Source organism: Cucurbita pepo, chromosome LG09 (assembly GCF_002806865.2).
Source record: "Cucurbita pepo subsp. pepo cultivar mu-cu-16 chromosome LG09, ASM280686v2, whole genome shotgun sequence".
Lineage (NCBI taxonomy): Eukaryota > Viridiplantae > Streptophyta > Magnoliopsida > Cucurbitales > Cucurbitaceae > Cucurbita > Cucurbita pepo.
The window spans coordinates 9616541-9641526 of record NC_036646.1 but is presented as its reverse complement, the minus strand read 5'-3'; the positions used below and the strand labels follow the sequence as shown (position 1 = coordinate 9641526).

The 24986-nt window shown below is 39.5% G+C and overlaps 4 protein-coding genes across 6 annotated transcripts; 2 read left to right on the top strand and 2 right to left on the bottom strand.

Moving 5' to 3' along the window:
* Positions 1–1236: 1236 nt before the first annotated feature.
* Positions 1237–4232, bottom strand: LOC111802172 (laccase-1). Its single transcript, XM_023686437.1, has 5 exons — positions 4119–4232; positions 3818–4017; positions 3375–3619; positions 2488–2616; positions 1237–2408 (listed from the first exon to the last, which is right to left on the bottom strand). The coding sequence occupies exons 1-5, from the start codon at positions 4230–4232 to the stop codon at positions 1318–1320; spliced, it is 1779 nt and encodes a 592-aa protein (XP_023542205.1). The 3' UTR covers positions 1237–1317.
* A 1719-nt stretch (positions 4233–5951) lies between these two features.
* On the bottom strand, positions 5952–11499 carry LOC111802743 (mitogen-activated protein kinase 9-like). Its single transcript, XM_023687218.1, has 13 exons — positions 11245–11499; positions 11027–11092; positions 9551–9959; positions 9340–9467; positions 9174–9233; positions 8625–8774; positions 8249–8404; positions 8015–8152; positions 7694–7767; positions 7373–7474; positions 7009–7065; positions 6841–6928; positions 5952–6256 (listed from the first exon to the last, which is right to left on the bottom strand). Exons 2-13 carry the CDS (start codon positions 11042–11044, stop codon positions 6179–6181), a joined length of 1458 nt encoding a protein of 485 aa, XP_023542986.1. The 5' UTR covers positions 11045–11092; positions 11245–11499; the 3' UTR covers positions 5952–6178.
* Positions 11500–12715: 1216 nt separating this feature from the next.
* LOC111801769 (probable serine/threonine-protein kinase SIS8) lies at positions 12716–22234 on the top strand. Of its 2 annotated transcripts, XM_023685918.1 has the most exons (14): positions 12716–13057; positions 13362–14059; positions 15355–15792; positions 15917–16020; positions 16357–17474; positions 17589–17629; positions 17775–17843; positions 18966–19066; positions 19184–19262; positions 19362–19460; positions 19552–19620; positions 20198–20247; positions 20374–20550; positions 21854–22234. In XM_023685918.1, exons 2-14 carry the CDS (start codon positions 13580–13582, stop codon positions 21987–21989), a joined length of 2961 nt encoding a protein of 986 aa, XP_023541686.1. In that variant the 5' UTR covers positions 12716–13057; positions 13362–13579; the 3' UTR covers positions 21990–22234. The 2 variants fall into 2 exon arrangements, 1 of the variants encoding a protein (XP_023541686.1); XR_002816186.1 differs by lacking the exons at positions 20374–20550; positions 21854–22234 and having other exon boundaries at positions 19355–19460; positions 20198–20234.
* LOC111801770 (peptidyl-prolyl cis-trans isomerase FKBP17-2, chloroplastic-like) lies at positions 20459–24733 on the top strand. Of its 2 annotated transcripts, none has more exons than XM_023685919.1 (4): positions 20459–20550; positions 22915–23248; positions 24054–24098; positions 24191–24733. In XM_023685919.1, the coding sequence occupies exons 2-4, from the start codon at positions 22935–22937 to the stop codon at positions 24543–24545; spliced, it is 714 nt and encodes a 237-aa protein (XP_023541687.1). In that variant the 5' UTR covers positions 20459–20550; positions 22915–22934; the 3' UTR covers positions 24546–24733. The 2 variants fall into 2 exon arrangements, with proteins under 2 accessions (XP_023541687.1, XP_023541688.1); XM_023685920.1 differs by lacking the exon at positions 20459–20550 and adding an exon at positions 22224–22309 and having other exon boundaries at positions 24191–24728.
* Positions 24734–24986: the final 253 nt, after the last annotated feature.

The window sequence follows — 24986 nt, the reverse complement described above, 5'->3', positions numbered from 1 at the left end:
CTCACAGCGCTAGGAAGAGATTTTCATACACTTATAAGGAAGGTTTCGTTTCTCTCTCCAACTAATATGAGATCTCACAATCCACTCCTTTTGAGGGCCAACGTCCTTGCTGGCACATCGCCCAATTTCTAACATGGATACCATTAGTAACAACGATATGTAATGTGATATGAACCAAGAGACATCAATCATACAATATGCTTCAATGAAGATGTGAAAAAAATATTGTTGAAATTATCAAAAGATATTTCAATTCATGTCACGTTGATGAAGAATGAAGTTTCATGTTATAAATTTTGGGTGGATTAATTTAGAGTAATTTAGAGTTATTGTATTTCATTGATATATTTTAAGACTTTTAAATTACAATTACATCCTGGTTAATTATGGCCATTACGTAGGTCTGTTACAACTCTGGTAATGGTAGTTTGCTATACAAAGCTCTGTATGTTTATTTGTAAGGGACTTAGAAAATACAGTAAAAGAAACCTTCGTGGAAAATATAGTAAAAGGAGGCTTTTCTTTTCTTTAGCACCGGGCTAAGTTTCTTCACTATAGTTTAGGTTGTATGTAGAATCATTCAAGCTCGACAAGATCAATCTTGCTTGTGGAGTGATTCGAATTTGAATGAAGTGTTCTTGCCTTGAGATATTTGATCAACAAGAATCATTCAAGCTAGACATGATCGATCTTGCTTGTGGAGTGATTCGAATCTCAAACAATGTTCTTGCCTTGAGATGTTCGATCAAAAAGGTAATTCGAATCTTACTCCCCTTGTAGTGGTTCCTTATCATATCATAACGGGCCAAAGACAATATCTGTTAGTAGTGGGCTTGGGATAAAATTATACGAACAACGAGTACAAGACCTTTCTATGGCTTGCTTTCGCTGTACCCGAGTGATTATTTGACTTTAATAACGATCAATCCTATGATGTATGGTGGAGTTAGGCTTCATCAAGTGACGGTAATCTAAATTACGGATCAAACTCACTCAAAAGTGGAAGAAGTGATAGACTTACGTTACAACTAAACGATTATTTGACTTTAACAACGATCGATCCTAAGATGTGAGGTGGAGTCAAGCTTCATCAATGACGGTAAAAAGTGATAGATCTGAAACTCGAAAATAGCATGTACTACTCGTTATGCTACAAACTACATCGAACCATATCCCAAAAAGTTTGGGAAGAATGTGTACAATGAAGATCAAAAAGCATATACCAATTTAGTTCTTTAAACTTCTAAATTTATTTATTTAATTCTTGAATTTTTAAAAATATTTTAAAAGTTAAATCTAATAAGTTCGTGAATTGTTCTAGCAGAGAGGAAGATCCTTAGGAGGAGGAAGCAGAGATTTTGATTCGCTGACTCCATTTCGAACGATGAGTCCCATTGCAAGACCCCAAGAGGTATGTTCTTCAAGATGACAATGTATAAACCAAGCTCCTGGATTGTTCGCCCTGATTCTGATGGCCGCCCAGCCTCCGGTCGACACCGCTACTGTGTTTCTCTCCGGCGGATCGACGAGATTATACTTCGCCGGATCCCTGGCCACATTGAAATTCCCAAATCCTCTGCCGACAACGAAGAAATTGTGCCCATGAACATGAATTGGATGATTCTCCACATTCAAAAAACTTGTCCCCTGAAACACGATTTCCAAATCTGTCCCGTATGCAACTTCCAAAACCCTAGTTCCAAATTTTGCGTTCATGTTGTTCGTCAATGGGTTCGCACCCGTGTAATCATAAACCTTAGGAGGTTTTTCTGGAAAATCGGAAGAGTACGTCTTAGTAGCCGTGTTTCTGTAATGAGATTCCAATATGGACAAAGCCGGACGAACGAAGGATTGATTGTTCATAGAAGCAAAGAAGCTCTTCCCGTTCAAACCCTGGCAAGATTTCCCAGATGGGCAATCTTGAAGGTTGAGGCTTATAGTTATGACAACTCTTTTATGAACTGTTTTAGGAACATTACATGGGTACATAGGAGATCCAAGGCTGCGGAGTTTGTTCAAAAATGCCGTAGCAAACGCAGTATCCTTCATTTCTGGGAGGTTTTCAGGTACTTTTGAGCTAAATTTCTTGATTTTTGTGCTGTTGTATCTCAAGAAACCAATGGAGGTGGAATTGTTGAAGGGGAAAATTGAAGTTACATAGGGTGTGATAGCCATTGGGAACATTTGAGAGTGCTCTGGAATTTGATCTGTATTGAGCAGAAGAGTGGTGGTTTGGCCAGGAGCTATCATAATGGCTGTGGTATTGAAGGGCTTTGTGTATGCAGCATCAACTTCCACCACTGTCAATGTGTGATTGGCTATGGCGAAGAAAAGTTCATTGTTGAGTGCTGCATTGATAACTCTCAGCAGGTAAGTTTTCCCCCTTTCTACTGTTGAAATGAATGTGTCTGCATTGATTGATCGTTGTGATGATTGAAAATTATGTTTACAAATGAGAAGTTTTGGTAGTGAAAGTGTTGGATTTACCTTTGGTAGAGGAAGGATATAGAGGTCCTGGTAAGCCATTTATGGTGTAGGCATCAGAAACGTTAGGCCCTCCTCCATGTTTCAACATCTCGTTTTCAACTTCTTCCACATCTCCATTCCACCATTCACCTGTGTTTGTGAAGTAAAAACTGAAGAACTAATCATCACAGATTATAGATCATGAACTTTTATGAAAACCCATCAAACCAAAGCATCTAAAAGTACTGAAACAATGAAGGATTGGTTTGGAATGATTATTCGATAGAGAAACTTTTAAATGAAAACACGGTTAAAAACTACGAATCCTTCTCTAGAGCTCTCAAACAAAGTACATCTTTTGTTCGACACTTGAGTCACTTTTGACTACACCTTCGTCCCCTTAATCGAGGCTCGACTTCTTCTCTGGAGCCCTCGAACAAAGTACACCCTTTTTTACTCCTTCGAAGTTGACAACTTCTTTGTTCGACATTTGAGGATTATATTGACATGGCTAAGTTAAGGGCATGACTTTGATACCTGTTATAAGCCACGAACCTCCACAATGGTATGATATTGTCCACTTTGAGCATAGGCTCTCATGGCTTTGTTTTTGGTATCCCCAAAAGGCCTCGTACCAATGGAGATGTATTTCTTACTTATAAACGCATATCAACCCTTTAGTTAGCCGATGTGGGACTTATTTTCCAACAATCCTCAATAAACACTTCTTCTATGAGCTAGGGAGAAACACTAATGTTCTCTGTTTAAGAATTTTCAAAATCACTTTTGATCATTAAACCAAGTCACTATCAAATTTTGATTGGTTTGAGAAGTGTTTAAACGGGTTAAAAGCATATTTTATTCTTTCTAAAGTCATCCCAAACTCACTCGAGACTAGCGAGACTTACCAAAGAGAATAGGAATCTCAGCTTCAATGGGAGAAGAGGATAATGGGTAAGGCATGCGAGGGTAAATGATGAAGGCACCATACACAGAAGCTCGTTGCCATGAATAATGTGCATGCCACCATAGAGTCCCTCTTTGATCATTCACTGAGAACTTGTATGTGTATGATTCACCAGCTCTGATAGGACACTGTGTTATGTAAGCTGGACCATCTGCCCATCCTGTTCTTAGTTGCTTCACCCCATGCCTGCAAATCATCAGATTTGTTATGGATTGAACTTGTTTAGCTTAGAGTTGAAAAGTCAACTTTTTTATGTGTAAATTTGCTTATTTATAGGCTCATCTCGTGGAGGGAAAAGCCGAAATTGAGTTCTAAACGTGTAATGTTGTTTGGCAAAGAATGCTTTGTTCTATATTTAGAGCGTATAGCATGTTTGAAACTTACCAATGAATGGTTGTATTTTCATTCATGCAATTGTTGACCTTGATTCGAACAGTATCACCTTCATGAACTGCAATGGTTGGCCCTGGATACTGTCCATTCACAGTTAGAAGTTGCTTTGTATGGCCCAACCTTCTCACTTTCTTCCACTCCACCTTATAGGAAACAAAATCATCACACTTTTGAGTTGAAATGGCAGAGTAATGTCAATAACCACAAGGATGTTCATATGTTCTTAGAGCCAAAAAAAAAAAAAACAAAAAAAAACAAAAAACAAAAAAGACGGTTTCTTCATCGAGCTTACGTTAAACTCAAAGCGTTTAATGACAGGAGCAGCAAAGCTAAATGACACAAAACCAGCTAGGAAGATGCTTATGAATATCAACAGCATCCCACATTGCTGGCTGAGGCTCCCCATTGTCACCAAGTTAGCTAACAATCTATATACTACACAAAGTTGCACTTTTTGCTCACTTTGAACTCAAATTGTGCTGTCATTTGGCACAGTTTGTGAATCCTTTTAAAGTTGTGGGGGTTGGTGTGTAAGTGGGGTTAATTGCTGCTGATATCGTATGGGCAATGTCAATTGGTTGTTGTTTAATTATTGATATGAAGATTAGGTGCTTGGCTACTGAAATATTATTGATTCTTATTGCATTTTAACATGAAATTATCATCCTATTTACAAGCTTTGCATAAAGTTCCATATAGTTTTGTTTAATTTGTCAACTTCCTAGATATCCTCTTGTCATTTCAATCAAAGAACTTGATTATTAGTGTGAAAAAATCAATACCCAAAATTGAATTGGGTTGGTACGAGTTAATCTTGTTCTTTGTAAAGTAATAATGTTAAGGTTATCTAAGAAACGAGCAGCTTCAGACTACTTTGTTACAGATGGAGGCTCGGGGACGGTAGGCACATCGAGATTATTGAGGATCCATGAATCGCTAGTATAGGGCGCTTCAAGCCAGACTAGGCCTACGAAAACTATGAAGGTCGCTAGTATAAAGATGGATATGTCAAATGTGGTAGAGTCTTGTTGTCCCGTGTGAATAGGCGATCGAAGCTAACGCCCTATATAATTTAGTTTAGTGGAATAATTTTGATTTAGCACGTTTTTTAGGGAGATGTGTTTTACTTGACAAAAGATTTATGTATGATTATATTATTATTTTGCCTGTTCATGAATGTTGAAATATTGCATTAGAAAATTCAAATGGTCCAATCTTGCAAGTATATTGCATCTACTCCATTTGAAATTTGAGTTTCATTGGCCCTACCAGGGTTGCCTAACCTTCTGAATAAACTTAGTAACATTGCACTGTTTGAATTCAAAATTTCCCCAAATATTATATTCTATCAACATCAATTTAAAAGATCTTTGAGTCTCTACCCAGTGATTAAAAAAAAGGTGTATTTGGTCGAGTATAGCTAATATGACTTTCTTGATCTATAGTTCCTCTTCTTTCTCTCCCTCGACTAATGCTTGAATCACCTAAACAGTTTGAACCTTCGAACATTAGGTGGGTAGGTGAAATCTCCCAACTCTAATTGTTTTTAGGAGAGACCTTTCAGTGATTGGCTGCAAAAGAAGAATGAAATGAGAAATTTTGGTACATTTTGAAGTGGTTGTATCCTACCCTAATGAGTTGAGAATTCGCCCAAAAGGCCAAAATAACGTTAAAATATATAAAGTTCAAAAAGTGGTGGCTCTAATTTATGAAGTTTTTCCCAATGATACAGCCATCACAAAGAATGCAACCAAATAATCCCTTGGACAGCAAGTTGGAAGCCTGTAATGTATTACCTTGTTCTGACTGTGTGTATATTATATATAGATATATATAGATATAGATATATAAGGAGCATTTTTTTCTATGCTGATGATCTCAGAATGTTGGAAAGCAAGTAATAGGGTGGGTAGTAGAAAATTCTTGGCAATTTCTTCTTCCTAACAGTTACATTTTATTTTTAGTACCAAGTTTTAATGAGCTTACAAATGCTCTTTTAAACCTCTTCATTTGGAAACAATTTAGAAATATTTTGGAAAATGTGTTAGGGTGTTGTATTAACACATATTTTCTTTCAACATTTCAAAATATTTGGCAAACTAAAATTCAGAAAGTACTTTCTACCTCGATGGAACAAACTTTTGCATATTATTTACAAGAAAAGGGGTGTAATTCCTCTATATTTCAATAGTTCAAAGATGAGGGACAAAATCATACTCTTCTTGTTCGTTCATTAAACATAAGGGACCAAAGTGAAATTTGCCTCATCGAGCACTTTTTCTCCCAGGGAAATGGTGACCAGATCTCACCTTCTGCCTCCTGTCTTTAGCAGCTAAATATATGAACATGAAGTCAACTCTGAAGGACTGCAATCTTTTGAGTCGATTCATCAACTGCTTCACCTTTCACCTCAGAACTCGTTTCTTCCTCCTGCGAAGATTTAGAAATGCATACAAGTTGCATCAAAAGAGAGAACTTTGGTACTGATGTACGTTTCCTTTTAGTACTTGCTTTTCATTTTCACTTTCACTCTTCAAGAGAGATTTGAGTCATAGGTTTAATAAGTTGGTTTATGAAGCTTGAAATTGAGAAGTATTCATTGGTTTCATCTCTACTTGAACTATACAAAAGATTGAATTGGTACAAAATCAGGCATGTAACAATTCTATCTCATGAGCTAAGTGACTTAAGCTCTACATCTATGCAAAAAAGGCTTAGAAATATATAAGACAGATTTCACATGTATCTCTCTTTTATCTCTGATGGGACATATGATCACAGAACCATATATATATATATATACACCAGCTAAGAGTTTATCATTGTCATCCTAAATTCAAAATATCCAAGATGCTAAAATGATTTGAATATATGGCCGAGATGTCTACATATAACATATCCCTCGTATCTGTTTTAAACTTTGAGCCGAACACATCTAATGCATCAAAATTCTAGCAAGATGAGTGATTCATACGAAGGAACAAGGAATAGGGAATAGGGATACTATTTATTACCTCAGACTTCTCCTTCGGTATTACCCCTACACACCTCGATGCACTAATGCTAGCACTTTTGAAGAGGTGGGCACTCTTCTCTTCCCCCCTGCGTTCATTTTGTGCATTTGAGTTTATATTTCCAGAAACAATTTTGGAAGCCATAGCAAAGAAGAAGTGAAAACCTACCTTCCAAATTCATTGTTATGCTCAGCGTTCTTGTGCTCAGGTGGAGTAACCCGCTCCCTGAAAATATGATATATTATAAATTTAGATGGAAATGAAGTATTTACTGCAAATCAATCTTCTGAGAATAGGTGCAGAATTTCATAATTTACCCTCGTACAGGAAATAAATTATCATTCTGATACCATATTTCTCGACACAAGATCTTAAAATTATAATATACTGCCACAGACCGTCAATCCTTTGTCCAGAAGGAGAACAGAGGAAAAGGATATAGACAATGATTATTAGTTATTTGATCATGTGGCTTCTTAAAATTGTATCATTGACTTGAAGAGAACAACCAAATTTCTATTCGAATTATTACCGAGGTAAGGAAACGTTCTGCCTTTGAAGTGGAGCACTTCTTTGACCTTTGCTGAAGTTCTCTTCCAGATGCGCAAACTGAAGTTTAAATCGATCAACACCACTGACATGTGCAAGAGGAAGAAATGGATTATTAACTGATGAATCAAGCAAATATTACTTTTATCTTGGATTAACCATTTGTATCACCATAACATGTAATGTTGACTAGATTGATAGAAAATCAATATGCAAAAGAAAGATTGTTTACTCTATGACATAGGCCCATTCCATAACTAATTGAACTCTAAAAGATGTAAATATTCAATTGTAGAGCCACTACCTTGGATAGATAAAGGTAGATTGACCTCCATCGTGTAGGCCCTCCTGACGCATTTCGGGATGATACTCTAAAATCTGTAGACTTCATACAAGAAATTCATTACATTCTTAATTAAATTTGAACGCCCATAATTTTGGCGGGCAACCTTCATCTCCAAAACTTAGACAAAAACTTCATCAATCAAAATTTCAGATTTTCATCGTGAAGGTAAAAACTCTTCTTATATATACATATATATATATATATATATATATATATATATATAATACTTGATATAAATTACTGTTAAAACAGCACGTTTCAAGTTGCTAGGCTACATACCTCTGCATAAATTAACTCTCTAACATCATCTTTTGTTAATCTCTTTCTCTCAAAGTCAAACTCAAGCTTTGAAATTGGTTGAATAGAAGGTTCAATTTCTGCTTTCGTTATATCATTGAAGTAAGAATCCGTAAGTGCCTGAAATTGGATTCAGTACACGCAGATATACATAATTACCAAGATTTTTGAAAGGATTTTACAAGGGAAATAAAATTGGTCGGCAGATCCACTTACCTCTGCAGCAGTTAGACGACGTTTGGGATCAAATGCCAGGAGGCGTTCCAGTAAACGAAGTGCCAATGGGTCGGCATTAGGAAACTTTCGTGAGAATGGAACTGGTGTTTTCTTACGCATGTTTGCCAGGTACCTTCTTGCCTTTTCATTCCGAATCTTGAAATAGATTAAAAATACAAAAGGGTGCAAATGAGAAGGTTTCAGAGGTGAGTAAATTTGAATGATGCTTCTAACATAACTTTGATGTATGAACCTAAAATCGTGAATTATTCATATGTTTCATGCTTTGAAACTACTGAAATTCGTAAACTGGTATAATAATTGTCAGTTTATCTCATTACCCCAGTAAAACAAATAAATAACTGAGTCAACCAACCTTCGCTACGGATTCAGCATCAGGAGTCCCAAACAGATCGGTAATTAAATCTAACTGGTGAGCCACATTTTTTCCAGGAAACAAAGGTTTTCCCGAAAGCATTTCTGCAAATATGCATCCGATACTCCAAATATCTATAGCAGGGGTATACTGAGAAAATAAAATAAAATTAATCCGTCAAAATTTGACATATCACATAGCAGTCATTTTAATTCTACCCTAGAAAGATTTGCCCACGTTCTTCTTGCAATGGGCATTTAGGAAATAATCTAATTACAATGCCCTCTCAAAGTACTACTATGGTCACATGTTGTTAATGGGATATTGAAGGAGGATACAAGTATAATATAATAAATGTAGGTGTGTATAAAAGTGAGCAATACAATGATTTTGGAATCATTTGAATTAGTACATCAGAAAAATATTTTGCACGTCCATGTAATCTCGAGAATCAAATATTCCTAAGCTTTAAGGACTCCGTACTCAACCACTCAACAGCTGGTAATTGAATAATTAAATGTGATCTCTTGAAGATGTAAAGTTGCTTACTCTCGAGAAAAAGGATCCACAGAGTTCGGGAGCCCGATACCAGCGAGTTGCAACATAATCCTTCACAATAGTCGAGAATAAACCCAAGTAAAAAACGAACTTGACAAATGAGTTGAATGTCATGATTTTCATAACCAAAGAAAGGAAGGAAGGAAGAAAACCTTACTGTCCAGAAAATAGTAGATGGCGCGTCACTAAAAGATACTCGAGCTAGTCCAAAATCACATATCTTCAGTCTGCAGTCAGTATTAGCAAGTATGTTTTTTGGCTTCAAATCTCGATGAAGAACATTTGCTGCATAATAATAAAGGAAATTAATGGCTTAGTTAAGAATAATTTGAGGTGACAAAGCCAATTGTATCAGTAAGAGCACCAACCGGCATGTATATATTTTAGGCCACTAAGAAGCTGGTACAAGAAAAATTTATGCTGCTTGGCAGAAAGATCATTATTTTCCTTAATTACGTGGTGAAGATCAGTCTTCATCAACTCAAAAACAAGATAAATATCTTTAAATTCTCGCTGTGAGGGAGGAAGCATGATATGTTTTATCTCTACAATGTTCGGATGATGGAGCATCCGGAGGAGCTTAATTTCTCTTAGGATGCGTATGGCATCAGATACATGCTCAAAAACATCATGAATTTTCTTGATAGCAACCCTTTCACCAGTTTGGGTGTCAATTGCAGAACCAACAATTCCGTAGCTTCCTTTCCCAATCACTTCCTGAATATGGTATCGGCTTCCTTCTCCATACTCTGTGAAAAATTCTGAGTGCTTCTCGCCCTGCAGAACCATTGTCAGCAGCAGTGAAAAACTAAAACTGGAAAAGAGACATGAATGCCTAAAAAGTTCTCTTTTATTTCATCTTTACATTTTTTTTTTGTCCTTGTTTGTTTGATGTCCAACGCAAAATCATAATATGCAAATAGGATTCCACACTAACATCCTAAGGAGGGTGGAAGAGATCCCAGTAATAATTATTACGGCGAAAGAATTTGAGTGTTGAATTAAAGTTTTATTTCACCTATAAAAGAAAAAACACAAAATGTAACCTACGATTTTCACATGCTCATCTGTGGGTTGCCTTATATTACATACTACTGTGATCTCCTTTTTTTCATTTCAGTATAATCTTCAATAGCAAAAAGCAAAAAATGGACAAAAAACCGTGCCTGTGCTTGTTTAAAATATATATTTTTTTCAATAATATGAGTGTTCGAATTAGCTTTTACACATCTTGACTACTCTCATAGAACATCTGCCTAATCCTATTGCATTTGCCATATGTGCATGGTTAAAATTGAAATACTATGAATCAGTGATTACTTCTCCTGAATAAGTTTGTATCATTTGAAAAGGTATAATAAATTATTATTATGAGCAACTATATAAGCGGCATTTTTCCCGTCAAAAGAACCCAGACCAGAAAATGAAACGAAAAGGAATAGGGGCTTGAGGGTTTAACATCATGTACATGGTGAGTAGTCAAATAAGCTAAATGGCCAGAGAAATCTTCATTTGATAACTGTAATACCCAGAATCCCAGAATTGAACATAAATAAATAAAAGAACTGGCTCATAGTGTAATATTACAGAAACATGGAAGCATAGTAATACATAACCAAATGGTTGCTCTTGAAAACTCGGTTGATCATATATTGGATGCAAGAAAGCAGTAAAACAAGCCAAATAATTTACATGAAGAATAACTGAACTGGATTAGTAGAACCAGAAATCCAATTCTAGTAATAAAAACACATGATTAAAGAGACGGAAATCAAATTGAGACCAAAAATACTCGAGCAGGTTTCAAACAGGAAAGGGAAGATGGGCAAGAAGCTCCAGCTAACCTTACTGGTGCGATCCATGGTAGCGCAGTCTGCCTGAGAGATTCAAGTGGATTCAAGGCCCTAATCCTGCAATGTTTGACATTGTTACAATCGCTGAATTGCCAAATATTAGGTGTTATATGGTCGGAGGCCCGAATCGATTGTTTAAATGAGAAATTAAGAGAAAATATGCGGCGATGAAACCAACGACAAACATCGACCACGAGAATCGCACTCACCGAATAAAACCAGGAGTAGCGTTACACGGTACTGATTCAGCTCTCCGCCACTCGATTCCAGCATTTTCCGTTCTCCCTCTTTCGCGATTTTCTCGGTGGCCAATCATCTTCGCTACAAAGTCTGGTCTAATCTGAATTTCCTCTTTACGTTTTCTTGACGTTTTCTTGTCCCTCTCTTCCTCTCTCTCTCTCTCGATCCCGCCATTGATAGAGGCTCAAACCTCCAACCCGCCATTCTTTTCAAAATTTCTTCATTTTGTTAATTTCCACTAATTTTATATTATAAGAAATCAAATTGCATAAGCTAACTTTTGAATTAAAAAATTAACTTAAAAGTTGTACGGTGGATTTTCTTTTCACAAAATTATTAAAATATAATTAATAAAGTGGATTCATTGTGTAAAGATAATATATACGCCTTTTGAGTTTTGTCTCTATTAGTTATTTATTTATTTATTTATTTAAATGGGTTGCACGTGCGGCTGTGCTTTCGCGGCTGACTAACACGCGCTTCTCTGCGTCTCAAAGAATTTCCCTCTGAGATCCTTTCTGACGTAGGCAAAAATTTGTGAAATGTTCCCCACTCGCAGTCGTGTATAAATCGTTTCACCAAATGTAAAGGCGCGTGGTTTCACCAAGTGTTCCCACTCAATTCCTACACCTTTTAGGGCTCGATCACCATTTCCTTAATCGAGACTTGACTCTTTCTCTAAAGTTCGAGTTACTTTTGACTACACTTTTGAGGGTCATTCTCTGAAATCTGAATCATGCCGAGTCACTTTTGACTATGCTTTTGAAGCTCCTATGATAGAACCCTTGAACAGTCTCTCCTTCCTCAATCGAGGCTCGGCTCCTTCTCTAGAGTCCTCGAATAATTACTTTTGACTACACCTTTGAGGGTCCTTCTCTGGAGTATGAGTCATGCCGAGTCATTTTTTACTATGCCTTTGAGGCTCCTATGATAGAGCCCTCGAACAGTCTCTCCTTACTTAATCGAGACTCAACTCCTTCTCTAGAGTCCTCGAACAGTCACTTTTGACTCCACCTTTGAGGGTCCTTCTTTGAAGTCCGAGTCATGCCAAGTCACTTTTGACTACCCCTTTGAAGCTCTACCGTCTCTCCATATTTAATCACTAGTTTCTTACATAACTAAGTTAAAAGGACACGACTCTTGTGATTTTGCCATAAGACCTTACCAATGGAGATGTATTATTCCATGATCATTCCCTAAATTAGTCTATATTCACTCCTTCCAATAATTCTCAACCATTTTCATGATTAAAAGTTATAAATTTTGATAATGAAACTTTTTGGAGACCCACTGATTAAATATCCACATGGAATTGAAACCCAACTTGTAAATGTTTGTTTCTTAATTCTGTCACACAGAGGAGGGAATAAACTGAAGAGGGCAAAAGAGAATAAAGGCCAAATCATAGTTTAAATAGGGAAAATGAGTGATAGTGTTGCCACTGGCTAAGCCTGCTACACCCACTGCTTTCTTCTTTATTCTTCTCTCTGTTGAGCTAAAAGGGTGCGCGAAACTGTTAACACTGTCCAATCCCAACAGTTTCTTGCCGCGCTGATTGAAAAAAGATTGGAAGGGTCGATGCCCCTTTTGCTTCAAACAGTGTAAAGTGGATTTCAGCCGACTGGTTCCCCAACTTGTTCACTTTTGTATTCCATTGATGTGGACTCCATAATTTTCCAACTCAGAGCTTCGCAATTGGGATTTTGGACTCCAAGAAGAGATCGGGATGGGTCGTGATTCCTAGCAGCTGAGCCTTTTTTCTGGGGCCGCGAAATCCTTAAGGTCCTACTCTAACCCACTTGCTTGTTTCCGATGGTGCCTTCACATGCCCTTTATTCAATCTCTTTTCCCTCTTTTTAATGACCCTTTTCACTCTGAGTTAAGATATGCTTGTCGGGATTTTCATTCATTACTCACATTCTGATTCTGTTATCTGGCGGTAATACTACTGAAATTTGGATATCTATATTGCTGCTGTTGTGTGTGTATGTGTTCTTTGATTTAGTATCTGTTTCAGTTTTGAGTTCGAGTTTGGATCGTCTTGTTTGTTCATCTAAAGTAGGGAGTTGTTGTTCTATTCAAGCAGCTGGATCAGTAGATAATTCCTCTGTTTGGCTTTGAAGCGCTTGAAATCTATGCTTGACATGATGGTCTCACAAGGGGCTTTCCTTTACTGATTTGAGCTTCCAAAGACTTCTTGTGGTGACCTTGAGATTGGTGTTTGATGCTAATTCTAAGACAATGGAGAGGCTTATGGCCGGATTCTTACACTAGCGTTCGCCTTTTCGACTTGGTAAAGATAATATGAAGAACCTTCTCAAGAAGTTCCATATCATGTCCAGTGATCAGTCAGATGATGCAGCAGAAGGGTCTACTTCATCAAGCCGCAGTAAATTAATTGAGGTTTCATCGTCTGATAAGCTGCTATCTCGCTCTCGACCGACCTATTTTAATTCTGAGCATGAACCCTTCTCGGGGATATCCGGTTGGTTGAACTCTGTTACAAATAGGCGTTGCACCAGCCCGACATCATCTTCAGATCCTACTGCAGGGGAGATAATGGAGCCATCTGTTTCAGTGTCTAGCAGAGAGGCTGCAGTGGATACATCAAGGCGTGATTCGAGGGATCATGATATAGAGGAAGAGAATCAGATACAGCTTGCTTTGGAAATGAGTGCCAGAGAGGATCCTGAGGCGGCTCAGATTGAGGCTGTGAAGCAGATCAGTTTGGGGTCGTGTGATCCTGCTAACACTCCAGCTGAAGTTATTGCCTTCAGATATTGGGTAAGTTTGCTCTGTTCATGAGCTGATTTAATGTAGTTGACTCCTACATTCTGTACTCGGTTCTATACTTCTTACTTTCATATCATAAGGCCAAAGCATTGGTCCTTTGATTGACTTCAATTTTATAATATCTCTTAGACACAAAACCATATTAAATATTAGTTTTCTGGTTGTTAATTGAGATGCTTAAAATCAATGACTCAGAACTTTGTTTATGTGAGATCCCACATTGGTTGGAAAGGGGAACAACTGCCAGCGAGGATGCTAGGCCTTCAAGGGGGGTGGATTGTGAGATCCCACATCGGTTGGAGACGGGAATGAATCATTCTTTATAAATGTGTGAAAACCTCTCCCTAGCAAACGCGTTTTAAAATCGTGAGGCTGACGACAATGCGTAACAGGCCAAAACGAACAATATCTGCTGGCGGTGGGCTTGGGCTGTTACAAATGATATCAAAGCCAGTCTGTGCCAGCGAGGACGCTAGGCCCTTCCTTAGGGGGGTGGATTGTGAGATCCCACATCGGTTGGAGAGGGAACAAGTGCCAGCGAGGACGTTGGACCTCAAAAAGGGGTGGATTATGAGATCCCACTGGCTGGAGACCAGAACGAAGCATTGTTTATAAGGGTGTGGAAACCTCTACCTAGCAGACGCGTTTTAAAACTTCAAGGGGAAGCTTGGAAGGGAAAGCCTAAAAAGGATAATATCTGCTAGCGGTGGGCTTGAACTGTTACAATAACCTTGATATTGTATGGATTGACAAGAACACATTCATTGGAGGGTAATAGTTTGTGGATTCAGTATTGTTGCTCATGAACTCGTGGGAAAAGGAGGATTGAAGAAAAGTGGGTGGCTATTCAAGATGACTCAGAAGGCCTATCATACGGTGGATTGAGAGTTCTTATCCTTGGGGAAAAGGGTGTGGCTGCAGAGGGCTTAATGGATGCTGATAGAGTGGTGGGTGGTCTCAAGGATCCATCTTCTTCTGTCCTACATGTTTTAGCTGGAGATTAGTTGGACAGTTTCTGAGTTTGAAGGGAGAAACTCCTATTGATCTTACTTTTGGACAATGACATAGGCAATGAAGAATATGTTCAATGTGCTAGAATTATTTGAATTGTTATGTCATAAAAAGGCATTTCGTTATTTTTCCAACCTTTTTTTGGCCGTAGCAAAACGTACAATCGTTAGTGTACGAAATTGTTTACAATAACGTACCTTATTGTGTGTTTACTTTGTTTTACATATATTCCTATCTAAGCCATCACATATCGTAGCTTTACGTGTGCTTCGCAGAATTACAATTCTCTTAGCTATGATGACAAGATCTTGGATGGCTTTTACGACCTATATGGAGTCTTTTCTGAGTCCACCTCAGAAAGAATGCCTTCCCTAGTTGATCTGCAAGGAGCACCAATGTCTGACAGTGTCACTTGGGAAGCAGTTCTGATCAACAAAGCTGCCGATGCAAACTTATTGAAACTAGGGCAGACAGCATTGGAGATGGCCATCAAGTCGAGGTCGGAATCTCCAACTTCTGTAAATCGTTATTTGGTGCGGAAGCTTGCTGTTTTAGTTTCAGATCATATGGGTGGACCAGTGGGGGATCCTGAAAAGATGTTGAGGAAATGGAGAAATCTTAGTTACAGCTTGAAAGCAACCCTTGGTAGTATGGTTTTTCCTCTTGGCTCCCTTACCGTTGGGATGGCTCGTCATCGTGCATTGCTATTCAAGGTACTTCCACCCCTTATTTATTACTATTGTTATTATTGATTGCTTTTGAGCTTTAGCTATTGAAGATTTTTGTCTGGCCACTCGGGGCTTGCTTTCGCTGACTTGTATTTATACGTGTACCTAGCTTTTGGCAGACGGTGTGGACATCCCTTGTAGGTTGGTGAAAGGACCACAGTACACAGGTTCTGATGATGTAGCAATGAACTTCGTAAAGATTGATGATGGAAGGTAGCTGCTATTGTATTGCTTTTTCATCTTGCAGTAGAGTCTGTGAGCTTCTGGTTTTCTTAAAAAAATCTTCTGTTTTTGTTTTCGTGTTGCTGTGTTTTTCTTTTTTGCCTCTTTTCTCCTGAGGTTGTGCTAGTACACGAGCCTTACGTACGAGTCGACGTAATAACCAAATACACACTTCTAGCATAACTAATTAATTGCTTGATTTCTCTTGTTATTGAAGTGGGAGTCATATTGCAAACAGAGGTTGGAGAATTGAGCTACTTGTCTTATTTATTTGGGAACTTCAAAGTCAGAGATCGTGTATTGAAATTCTGATCCTTTGAATTCCAGGGAGTACATTGTGGATTTAATGGCAGATCCTGGTACACTTATTCCGGCTGATGTTGCTCGATCGCTTATAGAGTATGATGAATCCGCCTTTTCAGTCGGTCTGCTTTCTAGAGATGTTGGTTCCTCTCAGACAGGCTTTTCAAGCTGTGGGGTTGGCAGTTCATTAGAGGAAAATCTAGATTTTGGTACCACAAAGGAATATGATCCTCCCAATGTTGACAAGGGGCTACCACATGATTTTGCTAGCAAACCAAATTATCCTGGCATGCACGTTAGATCGCCTTCTTGGACTGAGGGTGTTAGCTCGCCTGCAGTGCGCAGAATGAAAGTAAAGGATGTTTCACAATACATGATTGATGCTGCCAAAGAGAATCCGCGATTGGCTCAGAAGCTTCATGATGTGTTGCTTGAAAGCGGTGTAGTTGCACCCCCAAACTTGTTTACCGGGGTATATCCCGACCAAATAGATGTTATTGTCGGGTCTAAGCCGCCAACTGAAGACAAGGATCAAGGTGGAAAGGTGTCTCGTCTCTGCAACAGTGCAGATAAGAAAGCTTCTCATTCAGCTAATTTTTTGCCTCCCTTGCCTCAGCCCAGATTACATTCTAAAGCAAGCCCTACCCATGGCCAACAACAGCATCTTAAACCTCTGGAGCGCAACCTCTCTCTTGATTCAAGAGAAGCACCCGGACAGCCTATAGCCTTACCATTTGAGGTAATTCCAGTGAAGTACGGGAGAAATAGGCCTGTGGCTGCAGCAGCAGCAGCTACCGCAGCTGTTGTTGCATCATCAATGGTCGTAGCTGCAGCCAAGAGTACCGATGCAAATCTTGAAATTCCTGTATCTGCTGCTGCCACTGCCACTGCTGCTGCAGTGGTTGCAACAACTGCAGCAGTCAACAAGCAGTATGAGCAGGTTGAGGCCGATGCCGCTCTTTATTTGCAGCATGGAAGTGGAGATCGGGAGCAGGACACTTATGGAGAAAATTCAGAGTGTGAACGAATATCTGATAGATCAGCAGGGAATGAAAGCACGAAATCTGATATTACCATTGACGACGTAGCAGAATGCGAGATCCCATGGGAAGATATCTCCTTGGGAGAGCGTATTGGACTTGGTCCGAACTACTAATCCATACCTTGTGATATTCTTTTGAAGTTTTCAAAATTTGATCATGTCCAATATGAACTTAGTTCAGTTTTGTGACAGCTCTAAGTACTTTGTGCTGCAGGGTCTTATGGGGAGGTCTATCATGGAGATTGGCATGGAACTGTGAGTTCTTTTATACAAACTGAGAAATGCAACCTTGTTGATAATAGATCTCATCCGTGTGGAGGGCTCTGCTCGTGTATTTCGTTCTTTGTTAATTTTTAATCATGTCCGGGTGTAGACCGTATAACCACCATCTGTTTTGCAGGAGGTAGCTGTGAAGAGGTTTCTAGACCAGGATATTTCTGGTGAATCTCTTGAAGATCTCAAAAGTGAGGTACTGCCTCGTCTACTTTTACTTCAAGACATTTGCAATGTCCTCTGATTATGAATTGTAGCATTGAAAATATTGGGTACACAATTGTTCTAGAGAGGAGTTCGTTGAGTTCTAGAGTGTAAATCCCAGATGTCTGAATTCAGTTAGTTTATCTATCTATGCATTTGATATTCTAGAAAGAGGAAGAACGATTGCGGAGTACTTGGGATGTTGCATGCGTATGAAAAGAACTTTGGATTGTCATTTCCAAGTGGCAGTAATTGCCTCTTAACACTAACAAGGTGGGGGAATTGTGAGATCCCACGTCGGTTGGAGAGGGGAAAGAAACATTCCTTATAAGGGTGTGGAAACCTCTCCCTAGCATACGTATTTTAAAAACCTTGAGGGGTCCGAAAGGGAAAGCCCAAAGAGGACATTGGGCTGTTACAAATGGTATTAGAGCCAGACACTGGACGATGTCCCAGCGAGGAGACTGAGACCCGTAGGGGGTGGACATGAGGGGGTATGCCAGCAAGGACGCTGGGTCCAAAGGGGGTAGATTGGGGGGTCCACATCGATTGGAGAAGAGAATGAGTGTCAGCGAGGATACTGGGCCCCGAAGGGGGTGGAATGTGAGATCCCATATTGGTTGGGGAGGAGAAGGAAACATTCTTTATTAGAGTGTGGAAACCTCTCCCTAACAGATGCATTTTAAAAACCTTGAGGGGAAATCCGAAAGGGAAAGCCCAAAGAGAACATTGGGTTGTTACAAATGGTATTAGAGCCAGACACCAGGTGATATGCCAGCGAGGAGGCTGAGCCCTGTAAGGGGTGGACATCAGGGGGTATGCCAGCAAAGAAGCTGGGCCCAAAGGGGGTGGATTGTGAGATCCCATATTGGTTGGGGAGGAGAATAAAGCATTCTTTATTAGAGTGTGGAAATCTCTCCCTAGCAGACGCGTTTTAAAAACCTTGAGGGAAAGCCCGAAAGAAAAAGCCGAAAGAGGACAATATCTGCTAATAGTGGGTTTGGGCTGTTTCACGATATGTTCTCAAGTCGGCCTTCTTTGTGGTTATTATTGTATATATAGCTAGGAATTGTTATATTTTTCAGTATCTTATGGCTGTGATTTCTACTAAAAGGTACGAATTATGAAACGGCTTCGGCATCCAAACGTTGTTCTCTTCATGGGAGCCGTGACACGTGCTCCCAATCTTTCTATCGTTACAGAATTTCTTCCGAGGTACATCAGCTCTCCAACATATGTTACTAACACATCATATTCCTATTAAACAACAATAACATTGTAATTCTTAAAGTGGAAACTATTCATACATGTCCAATGGTGTTTTGACTGCAGAGGTAGCTTGTACAGGTTAATACACCGTCCCAACAATCAATTAGACGAACAAAAGCGATTAAGAATGGCCCTTGATGCAGTACGGTTTTGTTTATATAGTTAATTCCTGTTTCATTTTCAAACCATATAAATCAGGGATTTTGTTAAGTGACCTTCTAATAATTGACATAGTTTTCAGGCTCGAGGAATGAATTATTTGCACAATTGCACACCTGTTGTTGTACATCGCGATTTGAAGTCACCAAATCTTCTTGTTGATCGGAATCGGGTTGTGAAGGTGGTGTTCTTGTTTCGTTGCTTGGTTTTTTTATCAAGCTAGCTATAAACTTCTGGCATAGTCCACTGTTAACAATATTATTTTCGTTTAGGTATGCGATTTTGGTTTATCAAAAATGAAGCATAGCACGTTTCTTTCTTCAAGGTCGACAGCGGGAACGGTAAGTAATTTACTTATACTTCGTTTTTCTTCCGAACGCAAACCTCCCATCTTCGGTCGATCATCCCTATCTAACGAAAACTCACAATCGTTCCTTTTTGGTTGAGAATTTTACATTACTGGCTGTAGGATATGAATGAATTGGAAGAAGTTTTATTGATTAGTTTTAATATGCAAGTATTTTTTCAAGCTATTCAAGAGGCTCTCTTCCCATTAGTTTTGACAGAACTCCTGCAAGCTTCTTATAAAAGAAAATAACGGTGAGATCCCACATCGATTGGAGAGAGGAATGAGTGCCAGCGAGGACGCTGGGCCCCGAAAAGGGATGGATTGTGAGATCCCACATCGGTTAAATAGGGGAACGAAACATTCTTTATAAGGATGTGGAAACCTCTCCCTAGTAGACACGTTTTAAAAACCTTGAGGGGAAGCCCGAAAGGGAAATCCCAAAGATGACAATATCTGCTAGCGGTGAGCTTGGACTGTTACAAGAAAGAACACCGGGGAATCCTGATTGCAAGTTTTCAACCACGTGAACCATGTTTTAAAGATGTATTTTTCGTGTTGTTATCCTTCAGGCTGAGTGGATGGCTCCAGAAGTGTTGAGAAATGAACCTTCAGATGAAAAGTAAGATTTTCACATGGCTTCATTTTGAACTTTCTGTTGAAGATTTAATGAAGTTTGTTTCATTTGAAAAGAAATCCACTTGATGTCTTCTTATTCTTAATCATTTTGGTTATATATTTTGTTCAGGTGTGACGTTTATAGTTACGGAGTCATACTATGGGAACTTTCTACAATGAAACAACCATGGGGAGGAATGAACCCGATGCAAGTTGTTGGCGCCGTTGGCTTTCAGCATCGCCGTCTTGACATCCCAGACAATATAGATCCTGCCATTGCTGACATTATTAGGAAATGCTGGCAAACGTAAGTATTAAACTGTTGCTTCAAAGTTGAAATAGACTCTTATTTTGCCTCATTCCAATTTTAAGCATGCACATATGGGTGTAAGGTTAAGTTTGTGGGTCGTGGGGTGGGGTAGTAAGCAGGGAATGGAGCTCTTCATCTCACTGTGAGATCCCACATCGTTTGGAGAGGGGAACAAAACACTCTTATAAGGGTGTGGAAACCTCTCCCTAAAAAGACACGTTTTATAATCGTGAGGCTGACGATGATACGTAACGGGCCAAAGCAGACAATATCTGCTAGCAGTGTGTTTGGACGGTTACAAATGGTATAGAGCCAAGTTCCGGACGGTGTGCCAGTGAGGACGCTGGGTGTCACAATTGCACTCTTGCAATAGCGGGATAGCGATTGTGCGGCACTGGTTCTAACCAAGCGAACAAGTCAGCCGTGAGAAACTTGGACGTCGCGGACAACGTCGGCGTATGTTCGGACCTTGAGTCACGTTGCGAGAAAAGGTTTAGAAAACATGTGCGAGGAAATACATTTGAAAACGGTTTGAAGAATTGAAGAAAACAAAATTATATGACTATAAGTAAATTCAAAAATATCACAGCTTAGATAGCATATAACTCAGGTAGGAAGAAGTGACAACTAGTCATACCTTCTATAGTACATCTTGGGGCATTTTAGCCCTGATGGGTGTAGACATGGTTTTGGTGAACGGTCATACACCCCCGTATCGACCCAACGTGAAATAGTAAAGGCCTATCTAGGATGAGAGCATGTAAAAGGGCTTTTTGGAACGGGCGTGCAACCATGGACAACATGTCCTAGACAAGCAAGACCGGGATATCCGCCATGCAGCCATAGGCAACGTGCCTTGGACAAGCATGACCATGACACTAGGCTCCCAAGGGGAGTGGATTGTGATATCTCTTATCGGTTGGAGAGGGAACGAAACACTTTTTATAAGGGTGTGGAAACCTCTCCCTAAAAAGACGCGTTTTAAAATCGTGAGGCTAACGGCAATACGAACAGGCCAAAGTGGGTAATATTTGCTCGCTGATCTAGATCCGGTTAACTCTCAATGAAATTTTTTACTCATGAGATCACCATTGTTCTTGTTAGCTAATTGCATTCTAATGTGATCAACCATCGTTACAGCTTATTAACAGCTCCCAGAACATAAAGTTCATAAGCGATTGCTTATACTTCGGTATCGGTATCTTATCAAACGAAAAGGACCTCGAAATCTCATGGTTAATCTGCCTTCTATGTGTAGTAACACATGAGTACCTGATATCTTATCCATTTTAAACTGTAGTGATCCAAGATTAAGACCTTCATTTGCCGAGATCCTGGCTGCACTAAAGCCACTGCAGAAGCCAATGCTGAGTTCTCAAGCACCGAGACAGAATGCTTCTGCAGTTAGTGGTCGATCGAAGGCTCGATTATTGTAAGTTGCTGAAGACCCATTAGGATAAGCAAACAAGTATACTAGCCTACCGAGTCGGGAATCTTGTCGAGTTTCCATCAAAGAAGGCAGCATGTTTATTGATTGTATTGGACATATATGAGAAAAAGATGTACTTCATTTGAGACTGTAATTCTTCTCCAACTTTGTGGCTTCTCAATGTCCTTAGAGATGCTCATTGTCAGGACATATATTTGTTGTAAAAAAATGAAACAAAAGATTAGTGGAAAATGCTGCCGTTTATGTCTTTACTACAGTTGCAGGTGGATTAATGAGCATGGAGAAACAAGGCATTTAGAGTGATCGGTTGGTTAACTCTCTTCGAGCTCGTATATATGCTTTAAAACTTTGAGGAACGAAGCATTCTTTATAAGAGTGTGGAAACCTCTCTCTAGTAGATTCGTTTTAAAAAATTTGAGGGGAAATCCAAAAGGAAAAGCCCAAAGAAACAATATCTGTTATTGGTGGGCTTGAGTTGTTACAAATGATATCAGAGCTAGACAGAGGACAGTGTGCTAGCGAGGACGCTGAGTTCCGAAGCGGGGTGGACACCGGACGATGTGCCAGCGAGGACGCTGGGCCCTGAAGAGGGTAGATTGTGAGATCCCACATCGATTGGAGAGGGGAACGAAGTTTTTTTTTTTTATAAGAGTGTGGAAACCTCTCCCTAAGAGACGTGTTTTAAAAAGTTTGAGGGGAAGTCTGAAAGGGAAAACCTAAAGAAGACAATATCTGCTAGCGGTGGACTTCAGTCGTTACATGTCAATCATTTGTTTTGATTGAGGTTTGAGTTGAAAATATAAATTTTGGTTCAAAATGGATGAATAGTAGGAGAACCATGTAAATGTCACAGAAATGGATAAGGTAGGGACTACCATCCAAATCTTATATTGTGTTGCATCTTTCTGCAGCTGTTCTGTCTGTTTGGATCATGGCTTCTCTCTTCGGATCAACTGCACTTCTCTCCCACCCACTTACCAGAGCTTATCACTTAGCTTCCTCACAGACGCCTCCACCTTCTCAACCACAGCAAACTCCGCCGCCATCTCCATCTCTGAGCACTTCCTCATTGGAGCATCTAAAGCCAGCCCCATCAAAGGTGGAGCAGCAGAGGCCTGCCACTCATGTAGAAACTACAGGATGGGGTGCTTCAACCTTGACAAGGCGATATGGGCTCAGCGCTGGCCTTGCCTGTGCTGCTTTTCTCGCCGTTGGTATAGTTTCCCAAGAAGAAGCAAATAAAAGGTACTCAATCCATTTCCCTTCTCAGCATGTTTCTTCCTTATCATTACAAGTCACTTTCCTGTTATGAATTGTTATGAGCATAAACCAGTTAAGTTGATCTGGTGAATAAGAGAATGCCGTCCTGATATTTGTTCTACTTCCCCGTGGTGCACGTAGTGTTAGGAACCACAAACGTCTACAATGGTGTGATCTTGTCCACTTTGAGCGTAAACTCTCATGGTTTTGCTTTTGGTTTCCTCGAAAAGCCTCGGAGATGTATTCCTTACTTATAAATCCATGATCAACCCCTTGATTAGTCAACGTGGGACCTCTCTCCCAACAATCCTTAACAATCCTCCCCTCAAACAAAGTATGCCATAGAGCCTCCCCTAAAGCCTATGGAGCTCTCAAGCAGTCTCCCCTTAGTCGAGACTCGACTCATTCTCTGCAGCTCTCGAACAAAGTACACCATTTGTTTGACACTTGAGTCACTTTTGTCTACACCTTCGAGACTCACAACTTTTTTGTTCGACATTTGAGGATTCTATTGACATGGCTAAGTTAAGGGCATGACTCAGATAACATGTTAGGAATCATGACTCTCCATAATGGTATGATATTGTCCGCTCTCTCGTGGCATTACTTTTGGTTTCCCCAAAAGGCCTCATACCAATGAAGATGTATTCCTTATTTATAAACCATGATCAACTCTTCTAATTAGCCGATATGGACTCCTCTCCGAACAATCCTCAACATGTAGAACATGAACGGATTCTCTTAAAATATGATTTGTTTTACCAATAACAAGATGCATTGCATTCTGCAGAAACGTTGAAAAGGAAGAGGAAGTAGTCCTACAAAATGGCATAAGGTGCACATCTAACATCTTAACTTGGCCACATTCCCCACTATCTGACTGTCTTAGTTCTACAAAATCTAAGAAACTTTGATGATGCAAAACAGGTACTACGAGACGAGGGTCGGCCGTGGCACCGTACCGAGGTCCGGGGACCTCGTTGTGATTGATCTCAAAGGGAAAATACAAGACAGTAATGACATATTTGTAGATACATTTGAGAATGAGAGGAAGGCATTGGCTATGGTGATGGGCTCGAGACCTTACTGCAAAGGAATGTGTGAAGGGTTGGAATATGTGGTGAGATCCATGAAACCAGGCGGTAGGAGGAGAGTTATAATTCCTTATGATTTGGGGTTTGGAGAAAAAGGTGCTGATTTAGGCACTGGCTTTCAAATTCCTCCATTTGCAACATTAGAGTATGTAGTTGAGATTGATGAGGCTTCCATTGCAGCTGCTTGAGCTGTTCTTGGATGCATATAGCTACACAACACACCATTCTTTCCCCCTTTCTGCCTTGTATTGATGGAACTATAGAGAAGGACAACAGGGATCCTTTCATTATAGCAATATTCTTTACTTTTCTCATATAACTTTTTGTTGATCGATGCTCAATGTTCGAAGATTCAGATCATCGTTTGGAATCTAAATTCGACTAATATTCTTCTACATCACCTGTGACATGACTACATTACGTGGTTCCAATCGTGAATATAAAGTATTATACTATGAATAATGGTTGAGATATAAATCTATGTTTTCGTGAGTCGCATGTGGGGGACCTGCACGTACGGTTTTTAGGGGGATCTGATCTAAAGACTAGCCAACACCCACCTGACTTAGATGTTAGGATCGCATAATAACGCACACACTCGATCTAGATGAACACAAAGAATAGAATAG

Bases quoted from the DNA above. Each gene is read 5' to 3' on its own strand.
- LOC111802743 (XM_023687218.1), bottom strand. The intron at 9,468-9,550 runs GTTGGTGCTCTT...ATTATTATGCAG, and splicing joins CCTAAAATATATACATGCCG to CAAATGTTCTTCATCGAGAT. The intron at 8,775-9,173 runs GTAAGCAACTTT...TTATTTTCTCAG, and splicing joins GTGGATCCTTTTTCTCGAGA to TATACCCCTGCTATAGATAT.
- LOC111801770 (XM_023685919.1), top strand. From the start codon at position 22,935: ATGGCTTCTCTCTTCGGATCAACTGCACTTCTCTCCCACCCACTTACC. The intron at 23,249-24,053 runs GTACTCAATCCA...TGCATTCTGCAG, and splicing joins CAAGAAGAAGCAAATAAAAG to AAACGTTGAAAAGGAAGAGG. The intron at 24,099-24,190 runs GTGCACATCTAA...GATGCAAAACAG, and splicing joins GTCCTACAAAATGGCATAAG to GTACTACGAGACGAGGGTCG.
- LOC111802172 (XM_023686437.1), bottom strand. From the start codon at position 4,232: ATGGGGAGCCTCAGCCAGCAATGTGGGATGCTGTTGATATTCATAAGC. The intron at 4,018-4,118 runs GTAAGCTCGATG...GGTTATTGACAT, and splicing joins TTAAACGCTTTGAGTTTAAC to TACTCTGCCATTTCAACTCA. The intron at 2,617-3,374 runs GTAAGTCTCGCT...TCACAAACACAG, and splicing joins TGAGATTCCTATTCTCTTTG to GTGAATGGTGGAATGGAGAT.
- LOC111801769 (XM_023685918.1), top strand. From the start codon at position 13,580: ATGAAGAACCTTCTCAAGAAGTTCCATATCATGTCCAGTGATCAGTCA. The intron at 19,067-19,183 runs GTACATCAGCTC...TTTTGACTGCAG, and splicing joins GTTACAGAATTTCTTCCGAG to AGGTAGCTTGTACAGGTTAA. The intron at 20,551-21,853 runs GTAAGTATTAAA...TTTAAACTGTAG, and splicing joins ATTAGGAAATGCTGGCAAAC to TGATCCAAGATTAAGACCTT.